Source organism: Alternaria infectoria, assembly GCF_024043175.1.
Source record: "Alternaria infectoria strain BMP 0036 chromosome Unknown scaffold_28, whole genome shotgun sequence".
In the NCBI taxonomy this organism is placed as follows: domain Eukaryota; kingdom Fungi; phylum Ascomycota; class Dothideomycetes; order Pleosporales; family Pleosporaceae; genus Alternaria; species Alternaria infectoria.
In genome coordinates this window covers 223,057-248,272 of record NW_026250717.1, presented here as the reverse complement: position 1 = coordinate 248,272, position 25,216 = coordinate 223,057, and the positions used below count along the sequence as shown (strand labels likewise).

General features: G+C 52.8%; 9 protein-coding genes across 9 annotated transcripts; 4 read left to right on the top strand and 5 right to left on the bottom strand.

Moving 5' to 3' along the window:
- Nucleotides 1-39: 39 nt before the first annotated feature.
- GNPDA1 (Glucosamine-6-phosphate isomerase 1) lies at nt 40-1,067 on the top strand (the record flags this gene model as incomplete). The annotated part of the gene is made up of 4 exons (XM_051501227.1): nt 40-42; nt 130-501; nt 548-721; nt 771-1,067. The coding sequence occupies 4 exons, from the start codon at nt 40-42 to the stop codon at nt 1,065-1,067; spliced, it is 846 nt and encodes a 281-aa protein (XP_051348612.1).
- A 726-nt stretch (nt 1,068-1,793) lies between these two features.
- Nucleotides 1,794-3,825, top strand: J4E92_009884 (uncharacterized protein; the record flags this gene model as incomplete). The annotated part of the gene is made up of 3 exons (XM_051501226.1): nt 1,794-1,810; nt 1,863-2,546; nt 2,598-3,825. 3 exons carry the CDS (start codon nt 1,794-1,796, stop codon nt 3,823-3,825), a joined length of 1,929 nt encoding a protein of 642 aa, XP_051348611.1.
- Nucleotides 3,826-4,472: 647 nt separating this feature from the next.
- YPT2 (GTPase Ypt2) lies at nt 4,473-5,299 on the top strand (the record flags this gene model as incomplete). The annotated part of the gene is made up of 3 exons (XM_051501225.1): nt 4,473-4,502; nt 4,624-4,891; nt 4,977-5,299. The coding sequence occupies 3 exons, from the start codon at nt 4,473-4,475 to the stop codon at nt 5,297-5,299; spliced, it is 621 nt and encodes a 206-aa protein (XP_051348610.1).
- A 529-nt stretch (nt 5,300-5,828) lies between these two features.
- Nucleotides 5,829-13,696, bottom strand: J4E92_009882 (uncharacterized protein; the record flags this gene model as incomplete). Its single annotated transcript, XM_051501224.1, has 8 exons — nt 5,829-7,124; nt 7,173-8,112; nt 8,161-8,647; nt 8,698-9,232; nt 9,282-11,958; nt 12,005-12,312; nt 12,359-13,062; nt 13,111-13,696. 8 exons carry the CDS (start codon nt 13,694-13,696, stop codon nt 5,829-5,831), a joined length of 7,533 nt encoding a protein of 2,510 aa, XP_051348609.1.
- A 537-nt stretch (nt 13,697-14,233) lies between these two features.
- COX16 (Cytochrome oxidase assembly) lies at nt 14,234-14,639 on the top strand (the record flags this gene model as incomplete). The annotated part of the gene is made up of 2 exons (XM_051501223.1): nt 14,234-14,500; nt 14,556-14,639. The coding sequence occupies 2 exons, from the start codon at nt 14,234-14,236 to the stop codon at nt 14,637-14,639; spliced, it is 351 nt and encodes a 116-aa protein (XP_051348608.1).
- A 3,021-nt stretch (nt 14,640-17,660) lies between these two features.
- On the bottom strand, nt 17,661-19,592 carry J4E92_009880 (uncharacterized protein; the record flags this gene model as incomplete). The annotated part of the gene is made up of 2 exons (XM_051501222.1): nt 17,661-18,902; nt 18,954-19,592. 2 exons carry the CDS (start codon nt 19,590-19,592, stop codon nt 17,661-17,663), a joined length of 1,881 nt encoding a protein of 626 aa, XP_051348607.1.
- A 761-nt stretch (nt 19,593-20,353) lies between these two features.
- Nucleotides 20,354-21,592, bottom strand: J4E92_009879 (uncharacterized protein; the record flags this gene model as incomplete). Its single annotated transcript, XM_051501221.1, has 1 exon — nt 20,354-21,592. The coding sequence occupies one exon, from the start codon at nt 21,590-21,592 to the stop codon at nt 20,354-20,356; it is 1,239 nt and encodes a 412-aa protein (XP_051348606.1).
- Nucleotides 21,593-22,074: 482 nt separating this feature from the next.
- J4E92_009878 (uncharacterized protein) lies at nt 22,075-22,864 on the bottom strand (the record flags this gene model as incomplete). The annotated part of the gene is made up of 2 exons (XM_051501220.1): nt 22,075-22,570; nt 22,623-22,864. 2 exons carry the CDS (start codon nt 22,862-22,864, stop codon nt 22,075-22,077), a joined length of 738 nt encoding a protein of 245 aa, XP_051348605.1.
- Nucleotides 22,865-23,476: 612 nt separating this feature from the next.
- Nucleotides 23,477-24,536, bottom strand: J4E92_009877 (uncharacterized protein; the record flags this gene model as incomplete). The annotated part of the gene is made up of 3 exons (XM_051501219.1): nt 23,477-23,572; nt 23,622-24,402; nt 24,451-24,536. The coding sequence occupies 3 exons, from the start codon at nt 24,534-24,536 to the stop codon at nt 23,477-23,479; spliced, it is 963 nt and encodes a 320-aa protein (XP_051348604.1).
- Between the last annotated feature and the right edge of the window lie 680 nt (nt 24,537-25,216).

The following is a 25,216-nucleotide window of genomic DNA, read 5'->3' as shown; positions in this document are numbered from 1 at the left end:
GCGGGCCAAGTCTCCTTCCGCAATGTGGTCACGTTTAATATGGTACGAACTACCGCCCTGCATATGGCGTCACACCCTTGCGTCCAATGTCTCACAGCAGCGTGATATGAGTGATGCTGACCCAGTCAGGACGAGTATGTCGGCATCCCGCGTGATCACCCCGAGAGCTACCACAGCTTTATGTATAAGCACTTCTTCTCCCATGTCGACGTGAAACCCGAGAACATCAATATCCTCAACGGTAACGCCCCTGACCTGGAAGTCGAATGCCATGACTACGAAGAGAAGATCCAACGCGCTGGTGGCATCGAGCTGTTCCTCGGCGGCATCGGGCCAGATGGACACATTGCTTTCAACGAGCCTGGTTCCAGCCTCAAGTCTCGGACCCGCGTGAAGACTCTTGCATACGATACCATTCTGGCTAACTCAAGGTTCTTCGGAAACAACCTCGATCAGGTGCCGAAGATGGCGTTGACCGTGGGCGTGCAGACTGTCCTTGATGTAAGTCACACCACCAAAGATTTCAACAATGTCTAACGTTCCTCAGGCGCGCGAAGTCGTGATTATCATAACAGGCGCACACAAGGCCCTAGCCCTCCAGCGGTGCATCGAAGGCGGCGTGAACCACATGTGGACGCTGTCCAGTCTCCAGATGCACCCGCACCCGATGATTGTCGTCGACGAAGACGCCACCCTAGAGCTGCAAGTCAAGACCGTCAAGGTACGCCCATCGAAACCCTTCTCTTCTAGTTGTCCACTAACACTCTCAGTACTTCAAGAGCATCGAGCGCGTAGGCTCCGAACTAGGCATGCGCCAGAAGCTCCCCAGAAAGCGCGACTCGCTTGTGGACGAGGGGACCCTGCTAGCCCCTGACCAGCCAAACGGTATCAGATTGACTGTGCCGCAAGTTGATCTCTCCCGTTCAGCAAGTCCCGTCCTGGAGCCAATGAGCGCCCGCCTCTCCGACGACGAGGCAAGCGCTTTGCAATTGCGTTCCATGGAATCGGATTTGGACGATGTCGCTGATCAGCCCTCGGTCCGAATGAGCGCTCGCGTCGCTAGCTAGCACCTCTACCACTGTTTCGAACCCGACAGGCTGTGGAAATTGGATGGACGCCGTTTTTTTGTGCCTGTGTTTGCTTTTAGGGAAGACCGCTAGACTGGTTCTTGGGTCGGAGACGAGTTTCCTGTTCGGGGTGGTGTTGCTGCGAGTGCATTGTGGCACGGTCGGTCGGAAGCGTCCAGCGACCAGGTCTGGTGACAGCCGCTCAATAGTCTGGCTATAGTTGTTTGTTGTTATAGAAGAGTTTCTGAGACGTCATAGAGAAATCTGCGAGCGACGGCAGATTCACTGTTGGACGGGGTTGCTCGTGGTAGAAGGCACCATCGTTAGAATGAGTGCTGGGCATCGGATAAGGGAATGGCGTGTGAAACACAATCAAATACCAATTTAGTCTCTAAGTCCAATTGCATTAGCTTGATTCCTTAGAAGGCGTTTATGTGTTCGTGTGTTCGGATGAGTAGATTTACTTAGGTTGACCGTGTGGTAGACGTCGGAGCATGTCACGTACAAATATGGCATTTTGTAGCTGGCTCGTCTCTGTGTTAAAGAGAAGGAAACATGTGACAGGCCGTGGAAACTGCGTGCAACTGGCGGTGATGGATTGATGGCAGGCCTAGAACGTCATTGGCGGCGGGTGGGGGCGCGTCATCCCGGTTCAGATCTCCAGATCCCCTCGTACCAAAATAATCCCGCCGCATCCTCCATGTGAGAGCTCACGCGCCGGTAGCCATGTCTTTCGTGGTTGAGTAAGTTGGCGTATTCAATTGATACAGCCGGGTATAGCTAATACGGTGTCAGCCAAGTGCGTCGAATTGACAGCCAGCTCGACCGGCTGCAGCTGTCGGCGACACGACAAGGCAGCTTCTCCATCACCGCCGAGGAAGCCCACGACCCCACCAAGACGACACGAATCGCGCACTTGCAGTACCTCATCAAGTCCCTCTCCACGACCGCGTCATCCAAACACAGCCTTGTCTCCATCGCACGCATATCCGAGACGCTGCAGCGTGCCAACATCGCCAGCAGCTACGAGGATGCGAGCTACGAACATGAACTGGAATGGCTGCTAGTCAGCAAGGCGACGACGCAGGTGTACGGACAGGTTCTGAATACGATATTGGAACAGACTATCCCGTTGGAGGACGACCTGTGGTACTGGGACGACATCCTCTCCACCTACCGATTCGCTGGGCTATACTCGATACAAACATCGCCGGTGCGGGTATGGAAATGGTCGCAGGAGATATATCGCGATGTGCGGTCGAGGGGCGGACAATTGGCTGATGGGTGGAGTCAATTTTATGGCCTCGTCAAGGATGCGGTGCAAGAGCGCAGCATTGCCAACATCCAGCGAAGGGTCGTGAGCCCGTTGGCACTGGTCAGGAACGAAGGCAGAAGAAAGCGCGCAGCGTTGAGGAAGATACGGCTCATCAATGCGAACGCGCTCGGTGTGCTTCTAGGCGAAGGGCTGGGTAATGAGAGGTATGCTATTAACCATTCGCGAAGACCGTGAGCGACTACTGACCATCCCAGTGTACACGATGATGGCACCCAATCTCCCCCACTGCTCGGCGCACAAAGCGGACATAGATGGAAGAGCGTCATGGCTAAGAACATCGCGCTGATGGACGCCGTCATTCAAAGCGTGAACGCTGCAGAGATATCCGTCAATAAGTTTGACGATTCTGTTGCTGGCATCACTCAAGACGATCAACTCTACTCGCTGCACGAACCCACCGGAGAACGAACGGCAACCACACTCAAGCCAGCGGATGTAGCAGAGCGACTTCAGTACCTGCTCCAGGAAGCATTGCCTGCCTACACCTCAGACTTCAACGCCGTCGTCAAGGAGAACGGACGTCCATCTATCCTCATACGGTATTGGCTACCTGCCACCATGCTCCTCGTGTCCTCGACCACTATCCTGCGTATATTTGTCAACCGGAAAGAAGAGATTCTGGCCTGGGTGCGCGAACTCGGACAGACTGTAATCGACTTCTGGACGAATTGGGTCGTGGAGCCTGCAATGAGGATCATTGGTACCATCCGCCACAACGAAGATAGCGAGGTTTCCATCATGAGCAAACGCAGCTTGGAGTCTGACCGCGCAAGCCTTGAGCGCATGGTCATTGACTTTGCGGTTAAGAACCCTGAAGGCCCCGCCTTGAACGAGACTCAGATTGCCGATATCAGGGCGAAGGTCCGCGAAGGCGATCTGACTACGGTCTTGAGATCCTACGAGAAGGACATCCAAAGTCCGGTCAAGGGCGCGATAGTCGGTAACCTAGCTAGCGCGCTGCTCATCCAGGTGCAGAAGACTAAGGTTGACGTGGAAGTCGCGATGAGCGGTATCGACAGCATTCTCAAGAGCCAGGAGTTGCTCTTTGGCTTCATCGGTCTGACGCCTGGTGTTCTCGTCAGTATCGGCGTCTACCGATACCTCCGAGGCGTCTTCAGCAGCCGCAAAGGCGTACAGATGTGGGCGAGGCAAGGTCGCATGCTGCTCATCTTGCGCAACATCGACCGCATCCTTACCAGCGCAACACCCACAGAAGACGGCGAAATTTCCTACAAGGACCACGGTCTCCTCCTCTGCGAAGTGCATCTCTTGCGACAGGCTGCGAGCGGCATCCTGCCCCGACGAATTTTCCACGACTTCTTGGTGGAAATTGATGAGCTTGTTGATGTGAGGAGTGGGTTGCAGCGACAGCAAAAAGTAGTTGAGCGCATTAGGTGGGCGTACTCAAAATGGTTTACTTGAGGGCGTCTTTGCAACTGGGATGATCCAGTCACAGCGCATTTATGATCAGCGTACATACCCACATCAATACATATATACGAAGAAGCTTGTAATTATAGACCCGTGTTCTCAGTAGTTGTAAGCGGAACATGACAGATCAGATGTCTACTATCCAAGACTAGCTCAACAAGTATCGCGTGGGTAGGTACGTACTGAGGCCAAAACAAAACCCAGAAAATGAGGCTCTTCAACGCCAGCACATGACCGTGTCTCGTGTGCTGGGTGGTGATGCCGGTAGTGACAGCCGAGTCAAGGCAGATGCGCAGTTGCCACCAAGCCAGCCGCCGCTCGTCACTCGCAGACGACAGCTGCAGTGACGGAGGTGGTGAAGCCCGTGCGGACTATTGGCGCTAACGTCCAACGTTGGCCAGCACCTGTGAACTCGCTCCCACGCCGTTTACTTCGCTGCCTGCTGTTAACCACACAGCAACATTCACCCCAAGCCCGCCTGTTCCCACGCATACAACATATCATCAGGCTCGAGTCTATCACCGCCATTCTTCCGCAACCACGCAACCGCCGCCAGCTCCACCGCACTCCCCAAACCGGCGGGCGCCAACTCCGCAACCACCTCCGCTTGATAACGCACCCCACGACTCTATATCAAGATGGCTGGCTCCAGGAATTATGACTTTCTCGTAAGCTTCGCCCTATGCCTCTTTCTGACATGCGCCTGCCCAGCTCCCGCATACATGCTGGACCCTGAACGCCCCTCCACCGCCTATACACAGACCCACACTAACAACCTCCCCCGCGTAGATCAAACTACTCCTCATAGGCGACTCGGGCGTAGGCAAATCGTGCTGCCTGCTGCGCTTCAGCGAAGACTCGTTCACGCCCTCGTTCATCACCACCATCGGCATCGACTTCAAGATCCGCACCATCGAGCTCGACGGCAAGCGCGTCAAGCTGCAGATATGGGATACCGCCGGCCAAGAGCGCTTCCGGACCATCACCACGGCGTACTACAGAGGTGCCATGGGTATCCTGCTAGTTTACGACGTCACGGATGAAAGGAGCTTCAACAGTACGTCCCGCCGCCCACACACCTTCTACCATCCTAGCTAAACAAGCCGGAATGTCTCAATAAACAAAACACTAACACCACCCAGACATCCGCACATGGTTCTCCAACGTCGAGCAACACGCCACCGAAGGCGTCAACAAGATCCTCATCGGCAACAAGTGCGACTGGGAAGAGAAGCGCGCCGTCTCCACAGAACAGGGCCAGGCCCTCGCCGACGAACTCGGCATCCCCTTCCTCGAGGTCTCGGCCAAGAGCAACATCAACGTCGACCAGGCGTTTTACAGCCTCGCCGGCGACATCAAGAAGCGCCTTATCGATACCGCCAGGACGGACCAGACCGCCGCTCCCAAGGTCGATGTTAGTGGGCAAGGTGACGGAAACGCGGGTATGGGCGGGAAGTGCTGCTAGAAAGGAGGGATAGCTGGGGTAGGGAGGGAGTAAGAGGAGATGGAAGTTTTGGACTGAGATTGTCAGGCACACAGGGGCAGTGGTTATGCTATGGATGCTAGGAACAGACATGCTACGGCTTTGATCTGATGGAAGCAAGGAGCAAGCTTGGGTCCGAGGGTACGGAAGAGACGATCGCACGAAGACGATGCTTACACGACTGAATATCCGCTCGAGCGAGTCCCTTTTTGGGTAGCATCAACCTCTTTTCTTAACGAGTGTTTTGTTACAGGCGTTGGTCTTTTTTTTTATCCGGGTTCCAAAGAGGATGGGAGTACCTACCTTTATTTTACAATTACGTATTGTAATGCCAATTGTATATGCACGGAGTCTTGGCTGAAGGGTGTGGAATTGGGGTGCTAATGGCTTTGTGCGTGGTGAAGAGGTATGCGATGTAAACAACGATACTGATTTGCTAACTTCTATCTAGTATGAAACGAAGTAACGATACTGACATACACCCCGACTTTTGAAACGAAACACAACAACACTAAAAGAAAGCACACCACCCAATATACATACTCGCCAAATTCATCGGATCCACCGCCATAGCAATAAGCGCATCAACATAGCCCTCCACACTCAGCGGCACACTCTCCCCCTTGAGATACCCATTCACTTTCGTGCGTGTAATATCCAGCACCTCCTGCGGCGTATCCGGGACGCCAACAATCTTCTTACGACGTTTTCCTCCCAGGAAATCGGCCGTGGGGTCGTGCACAAAGGTCTCCAGGATAGTGATTAACGTGTCTTCGTGCTGGCGGAGCAGTTTGTAGGTTAGTTCGGCGGCCTTGCGGAAGGGGCCTTCGACGCCTTGGGGGCCCATGGCATCGACCATGTTGTGTGTGAGGCGGAAGGGAACGAGTTCGGGTTTTTCGAAGGTGAGACCTTTGTCGAAGAGGCAGTTGAAATCGACGTGGAAAGTGCCGCCGTCGCCTTGCTCCAACAACACGTTCTCGCCGTGTCGATCTCCCAAACCGAGGACGTGACCGACTATACTCATCACAGCGCACGATCTCGTATACCGCAGACGCGCCGCGAACCAAGCTTCGGGCTCAGGAAACGTCTCAACAAACCATCCATGTAACACAGGCACGAATTTACCGAGGATGCGTTCAGTGAAGATGGGGATCTTGGACGGGGACGACGAGGCTTCGTTGAGGAGAAGTCGGATCTCGCCGTAGTCGATCGGGATGGCCATTTGGCGGTAGAAACGGAGGATGATGTCGCGCATGGGCTTGAGGCCTTCGACCCATTCGATTGCGCCGCATTCTTCGTTGAGGGGCGTGACGGCGTAGGTTTTGATGTAGAGCCGGCGCTTGCTGGATTCGATGTCTTTTTGCAGGGCCCGGTTGATCATGGCGTTGAATTCCATGAGGCGTTGGTCTTTGCGGAGATCGTCTTTGGGCTTGCAGAGGAGGCCGTAGGAGCGGCCGTCGGAGCCGCGGACGTTGAGCTTTCGTGGGCGTTGGAGGGAGGATAGGACTAGTACGTCGTCGTCGAAGGATTGGATGGTGATGGCGTCGGCTGGGAATGGGTTGTGACGGCGGATAGTTTGGCTGTCGTTGCCAGCAGGCAGATTTGGAAGTAGGTTGGCTTCGATAGGAACGACCAGCGGCGTAGGAGCAAGCTTGTGGTTGAATCCCAGATCCCTTGTTAGACTCACGTGTGCTATCCGTGATTCTATGGGGGCATCGCAAGCCGCTAATAGTGCGTCAGTCAGTCGCTGCCCTTGAATGATGAGGGCCTTGAGATCGATAGCAGCGCCTTTGCGCTTCGATGCGTCCTTCTTCTTGTTAGCTGATTTCTGATCTTGACCAGATCGAGAACTTACGCGTAGTCGTTGCAATACAGTAGCGCCCCGAGCTCTGCGGTCATCCTGCGTGGAGTGGAGAACAGCGAGCAAAGCCCATAGCGCCTGTTGCGGATATGTCGACGCGACTCGTATGATGATCGTCTGGAGAGCATCCCAAACGCTCTTATTCGGATGGCTAATGCGTGTGATGATCTGCGGGAAAGCGGTGTACCATGCGAAAGCTGGCATCCGCTCTCCGGCGTAGCGCTTGAGGTATTTGTTGATGTGGTCGAGATAGTTGAGCCGATGCTCGTGAAACTCCTTGTCTTTGGCGGTTTTGGGTGTGCTGCTCATAACTTCCATACCCATGTCCAACCACAGCGTAAGTATCTTAGGCAGGGTCTGGTAGTAGTACTTTGTCCCGTATACCGTAGAGCGGACAAAGTTCTCGATGACTAACTTGATGAGACTACCAGCAAGGTATTCGGAACTTTGTTTTGTTATCGGCTGTTGCTTCTCTGATTCGAGTAGCTTCAGATACCATCGACCCAGGTAGTAGTGACCTTTGTCCCAGCGAGGATATGTTTGCACTCCAGTCACATACTCTTCCTTCAAGGACATTGACTGTGTCTGACCCGCGCGGTCTAGCCATTTAGCGAGCAATAGTTGAGCATGGCACTTAACCTTGTTCATCGAATGCTCTTCGCCTCGACCGGCTGTGGTTACTGAGACATTAATTGGCACTGTGTCTTCCTGCTGGAACACGTTGCTGTCAATTGCGCCACGAAGGTTTTGTATCGCCTTGCGATGGTGGCCTTCTTTCCAGAGCAGTTTTGAGTACTCAATCTTCGACGCGTTGTCCCCAAGTCTTTCAGCGTGCAGTACAGAGTTGAAAGCTGTTGTCATGAAGCCTCCCTTGCGAGCCAGCCTTCCGGTCGTGAGCCATGCGGAAGCAACGTCAAGGTTTGCGAATTCGATGCTATTCTCTGTCAGTGTCCGTAACGAATGCCAGATGAGCTATACTTACCGAGACAGCGTCATAGCGGCGCGACGTAGTCCCAGAAGGTATTGCTTGTCTGATGTGTACGCCCCAATGATGTCCAAGCGTCTGTCCAAATTTTCGAGAATGGTTTCGCGGTCTGTTACAATCCCACTACCCATACCGCTTATAGTCTCAACCTCGTACAGTGCATGCAGTTTGACCAGATGATCATGCGATGCCTGCACAGACGTTGTGCTTGATGGAGACATGCTCTTCGCCAGAAGTTCCCGTAGCTCTTCAATGATGCCCTGGAAGTCTGGGCGGCTGTTGTGACGCAATGCCAATAGCGCTCTGCCTATCCCAACATTGAAGTCCGCGAAAAGGCTGGAATCAGCGCTACCGGTAGCAGTAAGAAGGCGTTCGAGTTGTTCCCATTTGCCTGTAGACCAAGCGGCTTCTGCTGCGAAAGGTAACGTGCTACTCGGAAGCGAGTTAGTCGCATGGAAGCCGTCTACATAGTTGAGAATGGAGTCTAGACTCTTCATTAGCTTGTTTTCGTGAGATATGCACGTACTAACTCACCGTATTGACCAGATTCCTTCAAACAGGTGAGGAGATTGATCTGGGTCTCGACATCGTTCGGTCTCTCAGCAAGTGCAATCTCGTACCAACTTTGCGCCGCCGTCCACCGCCCAGCTTTGCGATCCTCGAGGATCTGTTGCTCGGGATTGAGGATTTTGAGATGAGCTGATATTCCTTCGATACAATCCGGCTCATCGATGTGCGCGTAGATCATTTGCAGATGTTGTAACAGTTCGTCCTTCTCGTGGAATGGCTGATTTGATTCAGCCTTCATGTCCCGCTGCTGGCGCACGTACTGTTCCCAGTGGAACAGGGCACGAGCGTACGAACCACACTCTACAGCTCTTCGAGATATGATTTCGGCAGGAATGAGCTGGAGAATCCCCTCTACGCGACTGAGCTGCTTGATGGCGTTCATCTCGTCGTCCTCGGAAACACCGCGCCCCGTCTTTCCTGCCATCGTTCTTGCGTCAGTAACGGATTTTCTCTTCTCTTGTAACCACGAAGAAAGATAATCCAATGTCTGGAAGACATTCTGCGAGATTTTAGCAAATGCATTCAATGGAGCAGTTGTAAGATCTTACCTCGCTACACTGCTTGATGATCGAAACTTCGTGCTGCTCAGAGGTATGTATATCGGCCTGCAGCACCTGCAAAAGCTCCCGTCCTACGTTCTCCATGTTCTCATCATTATCTGATACGATGACATTGAGAGCTGCAAATGGAAGTATGAAGGTAGCTATCGAGAGATCGTATCCTTTGATGATTCTGGCTAGAACAGGGAACACCATCTCAACGTTCACACCCTGCCCCTTTCGTAGCAGGTCGTGAACAAAGGTCTGTAGCCAGGTGCCGTGACTGATCTTTGAGTTGAATATCGGGTATGTCGCACCCTCGTATTGTATCGAGGTGTTGACATTGACAGAGTATTTCGAATCAAGGAAGGGAGTTAATACAGTTCTGACAGCCTCTGGGATCTCATTCCAGCGCTGGGCCTCTGTACTAGCCTGCGAAGATCGGGGCTTTGCTCCACGGAGTGCACTAAACCCACAATGCTTGAGCATCTCCTGCATAACATAGGCGATCCAGCCTTGCTGTTTAGCATTTGTGGTAGAAAGGAAGACCTTGACCAGGACTTGTTCGAGAAGCAATGCCACGAAATCGATGTCCTCGTCTCTCCGTGCGAAGTTCGAAAGCATCAAGACGCGCTTCTTTTCACGGACTGTTTCCACTCGGTATGGATCAAGACCACCGATGATACCAAGGCACTGAGCACAAAGGATCGTGATATCGGAGTGGTCTTCCGAGAAACGAACGCTGGCATCGAGGAGTGATCGCGTCAGTGCGGCCAAAACCGGAAGAGGCTTTTGGCCAACTATCGACTGATGCAATTCCTGCTGATTGGCATCCAGATAAGGCACAAGCTCTATTAGAGCCTGACGCACCACGACTGATGTCTGGTCTTTGCATCTATTGCTAAAGGCTTGAAAGACCTTGATGGTCTCAATCATATCTCTGAACTTTGCCAACTCGCCTTCAATCTTAGAGAACATTGGTATGCCGGCCAGTGAGGGAAGATATTCGACTCTAGCTCGAAGCTGGGGGTTGTACTGGCTTATGATGCTTCCGACAGCTTTATGGGCTTTGAGCTGCGTGTCTGAAGAGAACAACGACCAGTGTTGTACAATCAGTGCAAAGGTTTGATCCACGACTAGCATTGTTTCATCTCCATCAAGAGCTGCTAAAAATGCTGTCCAAACGGTGAATGTATCGTCGCATAGGTCTGGATCTCCGATGGCTGATTGAAGACAGGCGCGGATCTGCGGTAACGCGCCGTTTACGCTAAAGCGTGCAAGGGCGATGAGGTCGCCGATAGCAGCTATGCAATTCTTCCTGTCGGGCATCGTATACTGTGCGGCTTTACCCTGGGCGCTAGGAGCCGCGATGACGTTCGAAAGATATGCGATGATGCCCAGAATATGCGTCTCGCAGAAGGCATCTAGATTCTTGGACTTTGATGTCGATTTGCGCTGTCCTGATTTGGTATCCGGTGCGAGCGACGCCAGCGTGCTGAAAGCGCTGTAGTATGGCTTCTTACCGACTCCCTCTTGGTCTGCAGCCAGCCTGAGTATCTCGATAGCGACACCAGTGATGTCTAGGGCAACCCACGAATCAAGCCTGTTATTGCTGCTCTCTCGGATAGCAGGCTCAATAGCTGCTAACGTTTCCATTGCTGTCTTTTCAACGTCGGCAACGGGCTGTGATAGCAGTAGAGCAAGTATCTTCGAGAGGTTACCTCTCGGATACGTCAAGACGTCGATGATAGAAGCCTTCCGTGCTTGGGCGATCTTTTCGATGATATCTCTTCTTTTGCTCAAAACGAGATGCGGAAGAGTATCCGCTTGCGTCAGTACCAACAACTGGCGAACGTTTTGCTCGATCAGATCTGCCAATTGCTGCGCTTTCTGGGGCTTCTTGATGTAGTCTTTGATCACTGAGAAACCGATGACCTTCCAGTAAGGACTTAAGAGCTGCATCGTGGACATGGACAACCCTTTGGCGATGGTTTCAAGTTCGCGGTAAGCCATACCGCACACCAATGCGTTGGAATGACCAAAGTATTCGACCAAGTGATGTAATATGATGGGTAGCTCGAGCTCTCCACACGTCAACGCCGTTCGGCCATACGCGATGATCAGCGTCTCCTGGTCGGACAAAACGTCGCGCTGCGCTAAAGCGTCCAGGAACTCAATGAATGACCGCCGATTCTTATTGCGAGTATTTTTGGATATATCATTCCGCAGGAATACCATCAAGGAGCTTGTTGCGGCAAGCTTCAGTTCTCTCAGAGATCTACTCATAGACGCAAGCAGCCACTGCCCTAGCTCACAAACCTCGAGAGACAGATACTCAGAGTCAGAGATGTGGTTGTAGACACGGCCAATAGCGACAGCCATTAGTATCCGAGCTTGCTGCGACTCCTCAAATGCTGGCTCTTTGGTTATGGTAAGCATGGCGGCAATGACTTCCTTCCAGCTCTCTCTATCGTCCTGTTTGTTCCAGTATGTCATGGCGCTTCGTTCGTGGCGAGAATTCGTATCGCATAACACGCAGCTAAGCGAATGCACTGGCTGCGACGTAGACTGGGATAGTTCTAGACACCGGGAACCGGCGCATGCAATCTTCGCAAACGCTGTCATGAGGTCCACTTGTACACGTTCATTTTGTTGATCGTCGTCCATCATCGAAGAATATCTTGCCCTGCAGCTGTCAGCAGTGTACATTTAGGTCAACTTAGACAACTTACTCGATGATATTGTGGAGATTGGTTAGGTTGAGAACCGGAGAGTCATGGGTACTGCCGTTCAGTATCATCACAAGTCGTTCATAGGTGGTATGGTTGATGTCTGGAGTATTCAGGAGCTTCTTTCGCCGCTTCGCAGGCCTTTCCTCATTGCCCAAATTCAACATCCGAAAGCTTTTCAGGATTGGTGTCGATTCTTCGGAAAGTTGAGCATCCGAGAAACTGCCAGTATCACCCTCACAGAGCTCTCTTCGTATGTCCGCAATGTGTATGGGCCATATACCTGGTGCCGTCCAGAGGCAAAGGGAGAGCTAGATTCGATCAGCATGGACAAAAACTGCGGTATTTCACTCATACCTGCAAGTCTTTGTGAAGCTGAGAGAAGTGTTCAACATCCTGACAGGCTCTAGTTACGATAGCCTCAACGTCATTCAGAACGACCAATCTGCTCATGTTCTTTCGACGCCGTGTGGCTGAGTCGTCCATTGGTGGCGAAGTAAGGACACTGCGTAACCGGGTAAGGATGATGGCCAGCCGCACTTGAATGACTTCTGACGCTAACTCTGGCGCTGTCGATAAACTATCAACGAGATCGCTGAGACTATTGATAAGCGACTGTGTATTCTTCAGTGAATCCAATGAACGGTCTCCGGGGGCGCCTGCAGGAAGGAACAGAGTTTCGAGTAGCTGCAAATATGCGAGCGTGATTTCATTGACGAGGATGCCTCCCTCCGAAGTTGCCGTCCAATGCCGAAAATGCTTCCACAAATCTTGAGCACTGTCAACGATCCATGGTACATGGTGATCTAGGGAACTAGGCGTCGCCGACGCTCTGCCCTGGGGCGGAGCAACACATGCCAAGGTGGTGAGAAGACAAAAGCCGGCATGGATAGCTCCGAGTCGCGAAGTAACTGCTCGCTGCAGATCATGGGGCAAAGCAATGACTTGTTGGCTGTCTGGCCAAAAGTCGCTGATGCTACTTGACGATGGTAGGAGTAGGTTGAAAGACAGTACAGCTGCCGAAGCTGGATCATCCATGGACCGCAGCTCTGTCAAAATAGCTAGATAGACGTGAGTACTTGCATAATGAAATTCAGGGTACCACTTACTTTGCGCACATGATCTGTAAAGCTGTAAGACTGCTGCAGCGGGACGCCAGAGGGCAGATGTTCGTGCGAGCGCGCTTAGGCAGAGATGCAGTATTTGGTGTACATGTTCGTGCACATAGGTGAGTGCTTCATGTGCTAACAGGCCCAATAACTTAGGAACCAACCAGAGAATAAGCGGAGGACGAGAAATGCTGTCATCTTCGGTCTCCCTAACGCTCAGCAACAGATGAGGCTTTTGTTGCAAGATGAAAGTGAGCGCGGCAATACTGTCAATACCCTGCTGTCTTTGCTGGTCCTGGGCGAACGGATCATCTTTGAACAACCCTTCAAGTCCTGCTTCGGCGATGACACTTATGAGCGCTACGAGCTGTGCATCGGGCTCGTCCGTGTTTGGGTGTTGGAGAAACTCTTTGACCAGCTCACCAAAGCTGACTTTGGTTGCCTCGCCCTGCCACGCATGAACGTTTGACGCATTATTGACGATTTGGGCTGCAATGGTCGACGGTGGGGGCACGCCATTCGAGTTGCCGTTAGTCACAGGTGGCGGTGCCATCCGCTGAGTCGAGCTCCCGCCTTTGCGGGCCATGATGCACGTTACCGATGTGGCATGTCGGATAGGTGAGGAAAGAGTGGAATCGTGGCAACTGGCTGCTGGCTGCTGGCGATGATGCTAGGCCTTTAGACTCAAGGGAGCGTTCGTAGCAGTCTTGACTGATTCAAGATGGTAATGACGATGGATTCGCCTGATTGGACGCTGGTGGGGTTCCTGTCTGCAATTTCCGGCGTGGCGCTCGTGGGCCTTCAAAGAGTGTCGTCTCGCGTTATTGATATGTGGCTCCGTCTGCAATCGCGCAGTTTGCGATGTGATCGGTGGTTTGACAAGTGTGTGGGGTTTGCTCAGAAGATGCATGGGTTTACGTGGACGCGAAATCACGTAGTCACGGGACCGCGCTAAGCCCGATCTCGGGAAAGAGCGCTAGGTACTCCGCAATTCGATATGGAAGCATCGAACCATCCTCATCCAAGACATTGCGCCCGCAACCTCGAACGGTATATACATCAAGCACGCATATCAACACCCACATTGCATAATTCTGGGTCGAGCACGCCCTAGACCGCAGCCATGCCTGGCCCCTTCACCTCCAAATCCTTCAGCGCCACACTGCCCAACTCGCTCGCGGCGAAGTACCGAAAGTCGCTCCAAAAGCACCCCTTCCTACTCTTCGGCCTACCGTTCCTGTCTACGATACTTCTCGGGTCGTTCATGTTGACTCCCGCCACGGCGCTGCGATACGAGCGATACGATCGCAAGAACCAGCAAATCACACATGAACAGGCCATGGGCTTAAGAGGGGAGCGGAGGAAAGTGAACATGAAGGACGAGTACTACGTAAGTATGCTGGGCAACAAGGCAACCGGAAGGATCTAGACTGACAGTTGCGCAGAGATTGCAAGCCAAAGACATCGACGACTGGGAGCAGAGGCGTGTCAAGCGCCTACCGGGCGAGCCAGACGGCACACTCGTATAAATGTGTTATGTACATACACGTGTATAATAGCATCGGGCATGGCGTTACGGAAGGCGACTAGCAAAACAAATTCGATATCTCTGCACGAACAAAAGCCCTCCATTCTCTCCGATGAACGAACACCTCGTACGAAAGCGAATAACTGGAATAGCTTACTCGAAGACACAAAAGCTGCGCTAATGTCATGGAAATACATACTGGGGAGCTTCTGGATATGACGACGTAGTCATCTCATTGCTGCATCCTCTCCTCGGCCCATGGTGATCTGGCGGAAGGAAGCTGTGACCGACGCAACACTGGTTTGATGGCCCCACGAAGGTTGAGCCGATAAGTTGTAAGCCTGGGCTAATTGCATCTCCTGCTCCTGACTTGTCTGTGATCCATCCAGTCTCAGCCACATTCCGTTATGATACTTGCAAATCCGGTCCCGCGTATCGTAGTAATAATATTGCCCGCGACTGGCGTCCCACGTCCAAACCGTATCGTTCGTCGCTTGAACAATCTGATCCAATGAAGGTCTGATTCGGCTGAGGTCGGACTCCATGTCATCGAGCAGCTTAGTGGTCACAGATCGTGTTGGTTTCCAATCGCCGCTGGTGCCATCTTTAGCCGGATTGACAAGCTTGTCCATGAGATTATCGGTTCGGTAGATGTATCCAAGTGCTTCCCCGGCGATAACGGTCCCCGCACCGATTATCAGGTACGAGTTGTTGGCCTTCAATCTCATTTCTATCTCGGCTCTACGCCTCTCGTGCTCGTCACCTATCAATATTAGGTCGAATCCATGTCACTGCTTTGATGACTTGTAGTCTTACCTGCCGCATCTGTCTTCCAGGTACCAGGATACATCAACTTTGAGGCTAAGAAGATGGTTCGAAGGTGACGGACTGCGTAAGTGATGCCAATACCAACATTCTGTTGTTGATCTGCGTCCATTCTTCTTGGTCAGCAGAAGCGCAAGCTATGTTGATTGGCAGACTTGGACGACCAGGCCAGGATAACCCCTTGGATATCTGCCGGGTGAAGGCGATATATGAGTTGTGTCGCAAAGATTCGGGGCAACGATGTATGCGCCGTACCTCCATTGACATACGCTGTTTCTTCTTGCCTCAGCCTTGCACCTCACGCCCTGAAGCGCCCGACTTGGGCAGCAACAGCATAGTCCCGCGAGGGACCTCGCAGCATCTTCAACGTACCGCGGAACTAACAATGTGTTGACGAGCCAGTTATGGACCGCCAACGCAACGCTTACTTCCGCCTCGCGTCTCAGGCTGAGAAACATACGCTCTCGCGTTCAAACCTTTGTACAAGCATTACGTGGGGAGCGCATACGGGGAATTCGTATCGAAGCAAGCAGTGGCGCCGCGAGAGGGCTTCGACAGACATAATCCTCGACCATCTCAAGCCGGAAGGCAGATCGAGAGTGCTCAAGGGTGGGTTTGTAAGATGGATATGGACTGTTCCAGAGACAAGGCTGAGGTTATGATAAAGATGAAGTGGTCTCGGGTACTGCCTACACCGATTCGCTAGTCACCCCAGTGGCTTGCGTTATCGCCAAAACGAACTCATTCGAGACGCACATTCCATCAGCTGAACGATTTCAAGGTCGCACCGCATGTCGATTCTCCCAGTTCGCAGCACGACGCTGCCGCAAATAGTCACCTAACCGCCGGCCTTGGTCTGTTGGGAGGCCTTTACGCGTTCTCATCACCATGAGGAACTAACTGATTACGCACCCATGATTTCGCACCGTCGTGTGTTAGAGTCACTGAGAGAAGCTCGACTCGTCTTATTTAAGTTAAAATACTTGATGATTCATACCGAAGATGGAAAGAAGAAGACTATACGCAGGGTTCGTCAAGCAAAATTGGCAGTCGTCGATTCTAAAAGCAAAAAGCAACTCCCCACCCGAGTTTTCAGCTCCACAAGAGGGGGTTGGCCATCCTGAGGGCCCCTCTGACAAGGCTGAGATATGCTGACCCACACCACACAAGCGACGGTGCAAGCCAATGATAGATATCAGCTGGCTGTTCTGCTGGACGCTTATAGCATCATTTCCGGTGGTGGCGGCATCGGTTTTTTTAGGCGCAATCAGGAGAAGGCAGACGAGATAGCGTACTCCATATTGCTTGCGAGAGCCTCGCTGGTATGTATAAGGCTATCGCGTCCTACTCTGCGGTTTAGGACTCGCGATACTCTTGTCACTATCAGATATCGCTTCGCATTGTTCAGTACCCTATGACGAAGCCCGAACCAAAAGCTCTGCCGTCTTCAGCGGAACGCGATACAACGCCACAGCCACCGAGAAGGAACGGCTCGACTACCAAAACGCCGCAGAAAAAGAGCACAGCTACCCCCAAGCTCTCCTTCGCATTCTTCGCCGTCTGTCTCATCTGTTTGATTGGCCTGATACTTGTTGCCTACCGTTCAGACGGTCGCAGTGTCGGCACATGGATTCCTCGCCTACCGGCTGTACAGCCCTCGGTTCTCATATCTCTACTTGTAACGTTGTTTAACACGTTTGAGTTCTTCATCCTCGCTGATGGCCTGAACATTGCGTGGTGGCGCGCGTTCCATGACGGTGCCACGCTACAAACACTCCATTACCTCAAATGGAATGGCCTCAAAGAAACTTGGAGAGCCCTAAAAGTCGGCTTTGATACGCACAAATGTTGAACGAACGCCACAAGGGAATCTGCAAACGACCTCTGCAATACCCACTAGAGCCGGAGTGCTCTCTGAATCGGCGAATTGCGTCAGCAAAAACGACTGGTATATACACTCTAGGTAGAGATGAGGAAGATGGTAGCAAGGGTAGCGACAAGTCTAACAGAGGCACACGCCACAAACAAGACCATGATCGCTTACGTACATCGAGTACTCAGCACCTCAGAATAACTGTCATAGTAATATCAAGTAGTGTGGTATTGATATACTGTGGTAGCCAAGGCTGAAAGGTGGTGGCTACACGCATGACGGCTTGCATTAGTGGGCATGCACCCTCAGCTACCCATGTTGTATCTACAAAACCGACAAGTTCGCCTGACTAACGAACCATGTACCATTGTTAGTATCGATAGTCAGATTCGTCTGCACCGTCTTTCCTCCCTTCAAACTTCCACTCTCCACCATACCACCCGCAACAGGCCTCTGTAGCCTATTCTCACCGCTCTTGACCGTAAAGTTGGCAATGGGAATCTCCCAGCCGTTGCGCGTAACAACAGTCGGCAGGCCGAAGAAGTTAGCGGTCATCTCGTCGTGGGTGAAGTGTAGCTCAAAGTAGCCACGGTAGTAAAGGTCCTGCCACTGGAGCTCAGCGTTGGAGGACTGGATGATGGAAGAGTAGTTGTTGGCGGTTGCGAGCGTAATGTTCGCGCCGTAGGGGCAGGGGGATGTGACTGCTGAGCCGGCAAATTCGACACCGATGCTGCCGGCGCCGGTGCTGGAGTCGTAGTCCTTCTCGTCGAGCCAGATTAGGTCGCTGACCCAGGATGCGTGGCTGTCACCTGCGAGGAAGATGTTGTTGTTGATGTTGTTGCTGTACAAGTGGTTAAGCGTGCGGTTCTTGTTCGATTGGTAACCATCCCATGCATCGTAGTTCAGTGGGTTGTCTTCTCCGTAGGCAGCGGATTGGTTGACGCGCGAGAAGACGATTTGAGATCCGACGATACGCCATGTTGTGCCACGCTCGGAAGACTCGGAAAGACTGCGGTAGAACCAGTTCTCTTGACGGGAGCCCATCAGAGAGCGGCCGGCATCGTTGGAGATGTCGTGGACGTAGTCTGTGTTCCAGTAGAGATCGGTGATGGAGCGATCGTATTGACGGGTGTCGAGCATCATCAAGTCGACAAGCTTTCCGATGGAGAAAGAACGCCAGATCCTGAGGTTATCATCCATGTCGACTTGACGAATGGGCATCCACTCGAAGTAGGCGCGAACAGCGTTCATCTTGCGCTGGTCGACTGAGACACCACCGTCGCGGAGGAATGAGTCTTCAGTGTTATTGAGCTCAGACATGCCGTCACGGTAGGTGTTGTCAGCAACCTCGTGATCGTCCCAAACAGGAATCCATGGGAACTGCTCATGACTAGCAACGAGATCAAGGTCGGTACGGTAAGTCGCGAGCCTCTTTCGGTAGTCGTAAAGAGTAAAGATCTCACGATCTGGTTGAGGAATGCGGCCAAGCGAGTTGCCCCAGCCGTAATCTCCATTCTTGTATTCGTAGATGTAGTCACCGAGATGAACGACGTAATCAACAGAGTCCTAGTTCGACGATTAGCTCAGTAGAAGATATGACCAGTCTTCAGCACGCACCTTGCGAACGGTATTTCCGTAGGCGTTGAAGAAACCAAATGGGTAGTTTGCACAGCTGTACACAGCGATGCTGACATCGGTGATATCGTCGTCCGCATTTGGCGTGGTCTTTGTACGTCCGAGAGGACTCTTGTTCTCCGAACCGCACACGTTGAACTGGTAGTAGTAATTCGTGTACGGCTTCAAGTTCTTGGCCTCGACCTTGACGGTAAAATCTACATCAGAGCTCGTGAACACCTTACCGGAGTCGACGACTGTGGAGCAGTTCTTGTTGTCGTAGACCTTGTATTCTACGCATACCGGCGCCTTGGAAACTTGGACGTACTTCTCGTTGTCGTGGTCGAAAAGAGGTGCGTAGCCGGTGACAGTGACATTGGACTGCGAGTTGTCGCTTTGAGGAGCGACGCGGGTCCAGAGGATGACGCTATTGGGGTATGGGTCGCCTGAAGCGACACCATGGGTGAAGTTCAAGCTGGAGGCAGCATAGGTGCTTGCTGGATCGTTCCTCTTGACAACCTTGTGGATTGAGACACCCAGGGCAGGGTGGTGCTCCGAAGGCGAGCGGTAGTTGATGTTCTTCGACCAGCTAGCGCTGGCGATAGATGCCCATGGCAGCAACGCAAGGTATTGAAGCTTCATATTGACAAACGGCTGCTGGAGGACGCCGATCGAACTTGCCAGCCCAAAGCTACCGGCTCCCCGGGCCTTTTTGTAGCTTTCGAGAAGATTGAGCCATTTTTAAGCTTCAGGACTCTAGGCAAGCTACGCCTGGACTTTTCTGCATCTCTGCTGCGTCATGCCTGCAGGAACAGACGTTCACGGAATGCAACCCTTCAATCACAGCTCGTGGAGCCAGCATGCTGCCATGTCGGTAGCGTTGACACGGGATGGTGGGATTAACGGTAGCGGGGCGAACATCGCAAGTAGGAAAGTTGAAGATGCAACCTAGTAGTTAGTCGTCATCAGCAGAAATACAGCTGTTCTGATTTGCTACGTTCCCGGGCTATCGTTGAGATGCAGTACGGCGCGACGCACATGTCTGGGTGCTCTGCGGCTATTGGTCACTATGAGCCGAAGCGGGTAGCTTGCACTAGAGAAAGGAAGATTCAGCAATACTTCGCTGGGTCGACTTGGATGAATGAAGCAGGTGCATCAGTAGATCGGAATCGATAAAAATGGTGTCTACCGAGGTAGTGTCTCGATAAGTGATGGCTGGGACGCGGAACATTCAAGCGGTGTCGAAGGTCGGAGCAGAAAGCTCCGCGAGGTTTCCTTTCGGAGCAGGCAGTGAGCATGCTCCGAAACGATACCCGCGCCTTCCTCTATCATTCCTATGCCCGTGCAGATAAGACCAACACCAGCAAGAAGAGCATGCGTCTTTTGGCTGTCATTGTCAATTACTACACAAACAGTTTATAAACCCAATACCCCACATACACAACCACCCTAACAACCCCCCTCCCCCACCTCGGCACCTGCTCCTCCGCCTGCCAAAGCACCCACGACTCAATACTCGTCCGCGGCGCCCCAGGCGTAAACAACATCGCATTCTTCGCGCCCTCGGTACGCCGCTGCGCAGCATGCGCATGCCTAAACAACGCCTTCTCATACCCCTCTACATACCGTCCCAGCGCCTCCACCCCATTAACACCTAAGCCGGCAGAGCTAGATGAACTGTACGCAACAATCTGCTCCGTGAGAATCATGGCATCGTAAAACGCCGTGTTAACGCCAATACCCGCAAACGGCGTCATGACGTGCGCTGCGTCGCCTAGGAGCGTGATGCCGGGTCTGTGTGGCCAGGTGAAGCCTACGGGGAGTTGGTAGAGGTTTCTCCATACGAGTCCTGTTGTCGATTCTTCTACTGCGTCGAGGAGCTGAGGTGCCCAGTCGTGTAGCTCCTTTCTCAGTACTGCTTTCGCTGCTTCGACGTCGTTTTGAGCGTCGAAATCACATGTTTGCGTGAAATCTTCTGGGTGCTGGCCGTAGTAGGCGACGTAGATGGAGGAGTCGGAGAGTTGTTGTATGGACAGCGATTTTCCGTCGGAGTAGGCGAAGACGCTGCCTCTGTTGACGAAATTGTGGAGGTCTGGTGCGGCGGTTGAGGCGGAGGGTATGTACATTGTCCAGCCGCCTAGGCCGGCGTAGTATGGCTTCTCTGATGTTAAGAGGTTGCGTGTCTTGCTGAAAGCGCCGTCGCAACCTACGATCAAGTCGAAGCCGTCTAGCACCTCGCCGTTCGCGAAACGCAAACGTAGTCCTGAACTGCTTTCTTCGACGCGCGAGAGCTTGTAGCCCCAGCGAACGGTGTCATGAGGCAAGCTCTCCATGAGCATTTTTCTCAGATCTGCGCGATCGATTTCTGGTGCGTCTCCTGGGCTCAGCTTTCCGTTTGCTGTCTTGCGTCCACCTCTTCTCAACCATGTCGTGAGGTTTTTATCGGTGACAAGCAGACTCTCGCCGTCGTAGCGAGCATACTTTTGGAACTCGTCCCACAGGCCTGCTAGTTTTATTGCAGCGAGACCTGTGCTGGCGCGCAAGTCCAAGGTGCCGCCTTGCGAACGGTAATTGATAGAGGCTTCTGCTTCGAAGATGGTGGTGCTACAGTCACATTGAGTAAGTAACAGGCGTGCGAGCATGCAGCCGCCGGGGCCTGCGCCAATGATTGCGATTTTTGGAGCCATGTTTTTGTTACTCTTTGATGTAGTATTGCAGGACGAGGTTGACGATCAGCACTGGTTTGGTTCTTTCATCTCCACCTGTAGCTTGGCTGAGGAGCTTCTTAAGGCTTGTTGAAGCTTACCTGTCAGGCCTCCAGTGACGCTGTCGCATTGCGCACCGGATTAGGTTAGATGATGCCAACGGTGGCTGCCTCGTGTAACGTGGAGCAGGAACGTCGGTTCTCAGAAGCGAGACGAGGAAGAGCGGCCCGCGATACCATCCTCCAAGTCGAGCAAGAAGTGTAGATACCACAATAGAACGCAAGAAGACAGAGCAATGTTTTGATCATTGTATGTGCGATATGCAAGAGAAGTATGTGCAGAGTAAGACGTAAGTATGTACAAGAAGAGGTGCCTATGTGCATCTACACGGTTTCCAATAAGCCAAGAGCGGGAGGCATCTAGCTCATGCTCAAGCTGTACTCAGTAACAGTGAGCTTCGCCTTGCTACCGGAGAAAGGCTCAGTGCCAGCTCCAACGCTTGTCAAGATCTGGCTGCTGGGCATACCATGCTTGCCAGTAACCTCCTTGACAAACTCCATCAAATCGCCATTGAAGCTGTTAATCTGCTTCTCGGCAACAAAGCTGAAAACATTCATCTGGCCGTTCTTGCCGTTGTACAACTTCCAGCTGTTGCCAGCCAAGGTCACTGTAGCAATGGGGCTGCCAGTGGCGGAGATGGGACCAGCGCCGCCGAGGGCACCGACCCAGATCATGATTTCGTACTCAGGGTCACCGCCGGCTTTGGAGGAGGTGAAGAGGTCGTAGGAGACGTTTGCGATGAGGTCATCGCCGGCGTAGGACCATTTCCAGACTGAAGGGATGGATTTGATGGATGAGAGAGCCTTCTGGGTAATTTTTGTTACGACGTTGGCGTAGGACTTAACGTGTCCGGGGCTGGAGGAGATGTTAGTATGAGTTTTGGTGTCAGAGAGAGAGAAGGACATACCCGCCAGTCCAGGACCATGAAGTGTGCCACTTGAGGGTCCTGCCACTGAGACCATCAACGCCGGTGCATTGGGAACCGGATGTGGCGTCGGCTTGGCCCCAGAGGTTGTTGTAGACGGTGTAGTCACCGGTCACGGCGCTGTCCCATTGGCCGCAGTAGTCTGCACGCTTCTGGATGGTAGCGGTAGGTACGGCGAGGGCGAGAGATGCCGTGCTGGCGATGAGGAGTGCGCTGAACTTCATATTGATAGATGGTAGCAGTAGAAAGGAGTGTCGTAGTTTATTTGTTATCTGGATTGTGTGTTGTAGACTTGGGAAGATGTAGATCGGCTTTAAGTACAACGTCAGACATCGTACGAGCTAAGAAATAGAAAGAGGAGAACGTGCTCACGGAGTATCTGTGTTCGTAGTCGACCCCGTCGTTTCGAAGGAATGAACATGTCAAGCAAGCTATGCCCAAACGAGACGCTACTCCTCTCAAGGGTGTCCCATGGTCAGGCCGTAGACTTGTCGATCATCCGAGAAAGGTGGGAGGGCCATTTGGCACATTGGTGGATTTGCCTGGTAGTTTAGTCTTGATGGAGCTGACGGAAGAACCTCAGAAGCTGATCAGCAGCTAGTTGTCGAAAGACGATGTTCTTCGTGATGTGCATCGATTTTGCAATGCGTCGGGAATGCTCCGCGCGCGTGGACCCCTGTCCGTCAAGTCAAGCTTCCCCACAAGTCATTCCGTGCGCCTGAAACATTTCGCCGATGCTTGATGAGGGCAATATAACGTCGGTGGGACTAAGGAATAGGGCTACGGTAATTTTCCGACGTTATGCGGGTCTAGACATGACCTCAGCTTCATGTCTTCTAATCATTTCGGACGAACGATTCTTCGACTACGAGCGATGTGAGAAATTCCAGGTCGGCTTCATTCCCGGTATCGCAGAAGGACTTCATCGTCGGCTGGAATTGTAAGCGACGAATGAACGGGTCTGGCTCGAAAGCGACTCACGGTGCCCATATCGCCCTTCCTGTCGACCTTCCAAGTATCACCCGATTGACGAATCTCGTGCTGAATGTAGAAGGGCTCCGGTTCTGATGTTTTCCAGAAGCCGGTTAGCTTCCTAGTGACTTGCCTCACTGTCTCTCCTACTGCAGGTGTAACGGGTGCATCCAACCAAGGCTGAACATTCTCCCACTTTTTGTCTGGCAAGTCCCACCTACCACCGTCGGATGCCTGCATGAGAACATCCACATGGAGTTCCTCGACGTGAGGAAAGTACTGGAGGATCCGGCTGATGGCAACTGAGGCAGCATTGGGCTTCGCTGCCTCACCAGGGTTGACGCGAGCATTCCCGCGTTTATCGATGAACACCTGCGGACCACCATTCCACCAGTCGTACCCAGGCCAGATAGTCAGCCTAAGCTTCTTAGTCCTGCCGATGATTGGAAGTAGTGCGAGGAAACGAGGCGACATCTCTTCGCGCGTGGGGACGTAGTAACCGTGAGCCCCGCGTATCTGGCGCTGGACCTCCACCGTAATACGCAGGGCGTCATCATCGCAGGCACGCTCTGCTTCTTCGGCGAATTCGGTTCCGAGCCTTTCAGCCACGACATTACTCAAGGGCTGCTCCTCCGAGTCTGGCGTTGTTGGAGTGACCTTTGACAGCAGAAGACGGTGTTCTAAACACTCTTCTCGTAGCTGCCGACACGTTGCTAGGATGTTTGGAGGGGGGCGGGAAGGGAGATAGATGCGTGTATCGATATAGGTATCCATGGGTATTTGACGCGATCTGTACAAATGCTGGGTGTCCTTGATCGAAGTCGATGTATATACGTACTGCGGCAGGATCAGGTAGCCAAGAATCTCGTCGCGCAACTCGCGCGGCAGGGCGAGAAGTGGTGAAGCATCATTGAAAGATGACATGGTTTCAATGGATAGCGAATTGGCGCTGGAACTTGGTAGTTGAGGACGTGAGGGCTGTATGTCTCGCTGGGCAGGCGGTTTATGCTGCAGCCTTGCGGAGCGGATTTCCGCGCTCCGCACGTGGTCTGTGAGGGTGGCGATGGCACGCCTGATCAGAGCAGAGTCCAGTTCCTTTTCTTTCTTACTACTAATTGTCTAGTCTTCTCAGGCACAGATTCCCCTGGTGGGATAATTGGCGCCTGACAGATAGATGGCGAGGCGTGCGCATCTATCGACGCCCACTTAGGCACAGGGCAGGAGCGGAAGACGGGGTTGATCACAGTGAACAACACGCCGCGACACTGAGAAGAGCTATAAGCAGTCAAGATGCTATAGTATTAGAATTACTGAGCGAGGATCTTGCTGCCAGGGGTAATGTCGGCCGTGGCGCAAATGCGGAGACCTGGGGATGGTTCGCAGAGCGGGATGACATCGTGCATGGGCTCGGCGGGGCGCGTTTGCGGCTCCAGCACAAACAACTTCTTGGGCTTGGGCTTGTGATCGAAGCATGCAACACCACCGCATACCACCGTGCCGAACCTCACTCCCATCGCGACATGCACACTGATCTCTTCATGTCATCTCACTAATAGATACTCGGGTACAGAAATCTCCGCCGGTTCCCAACGGCCTGCCGTCGC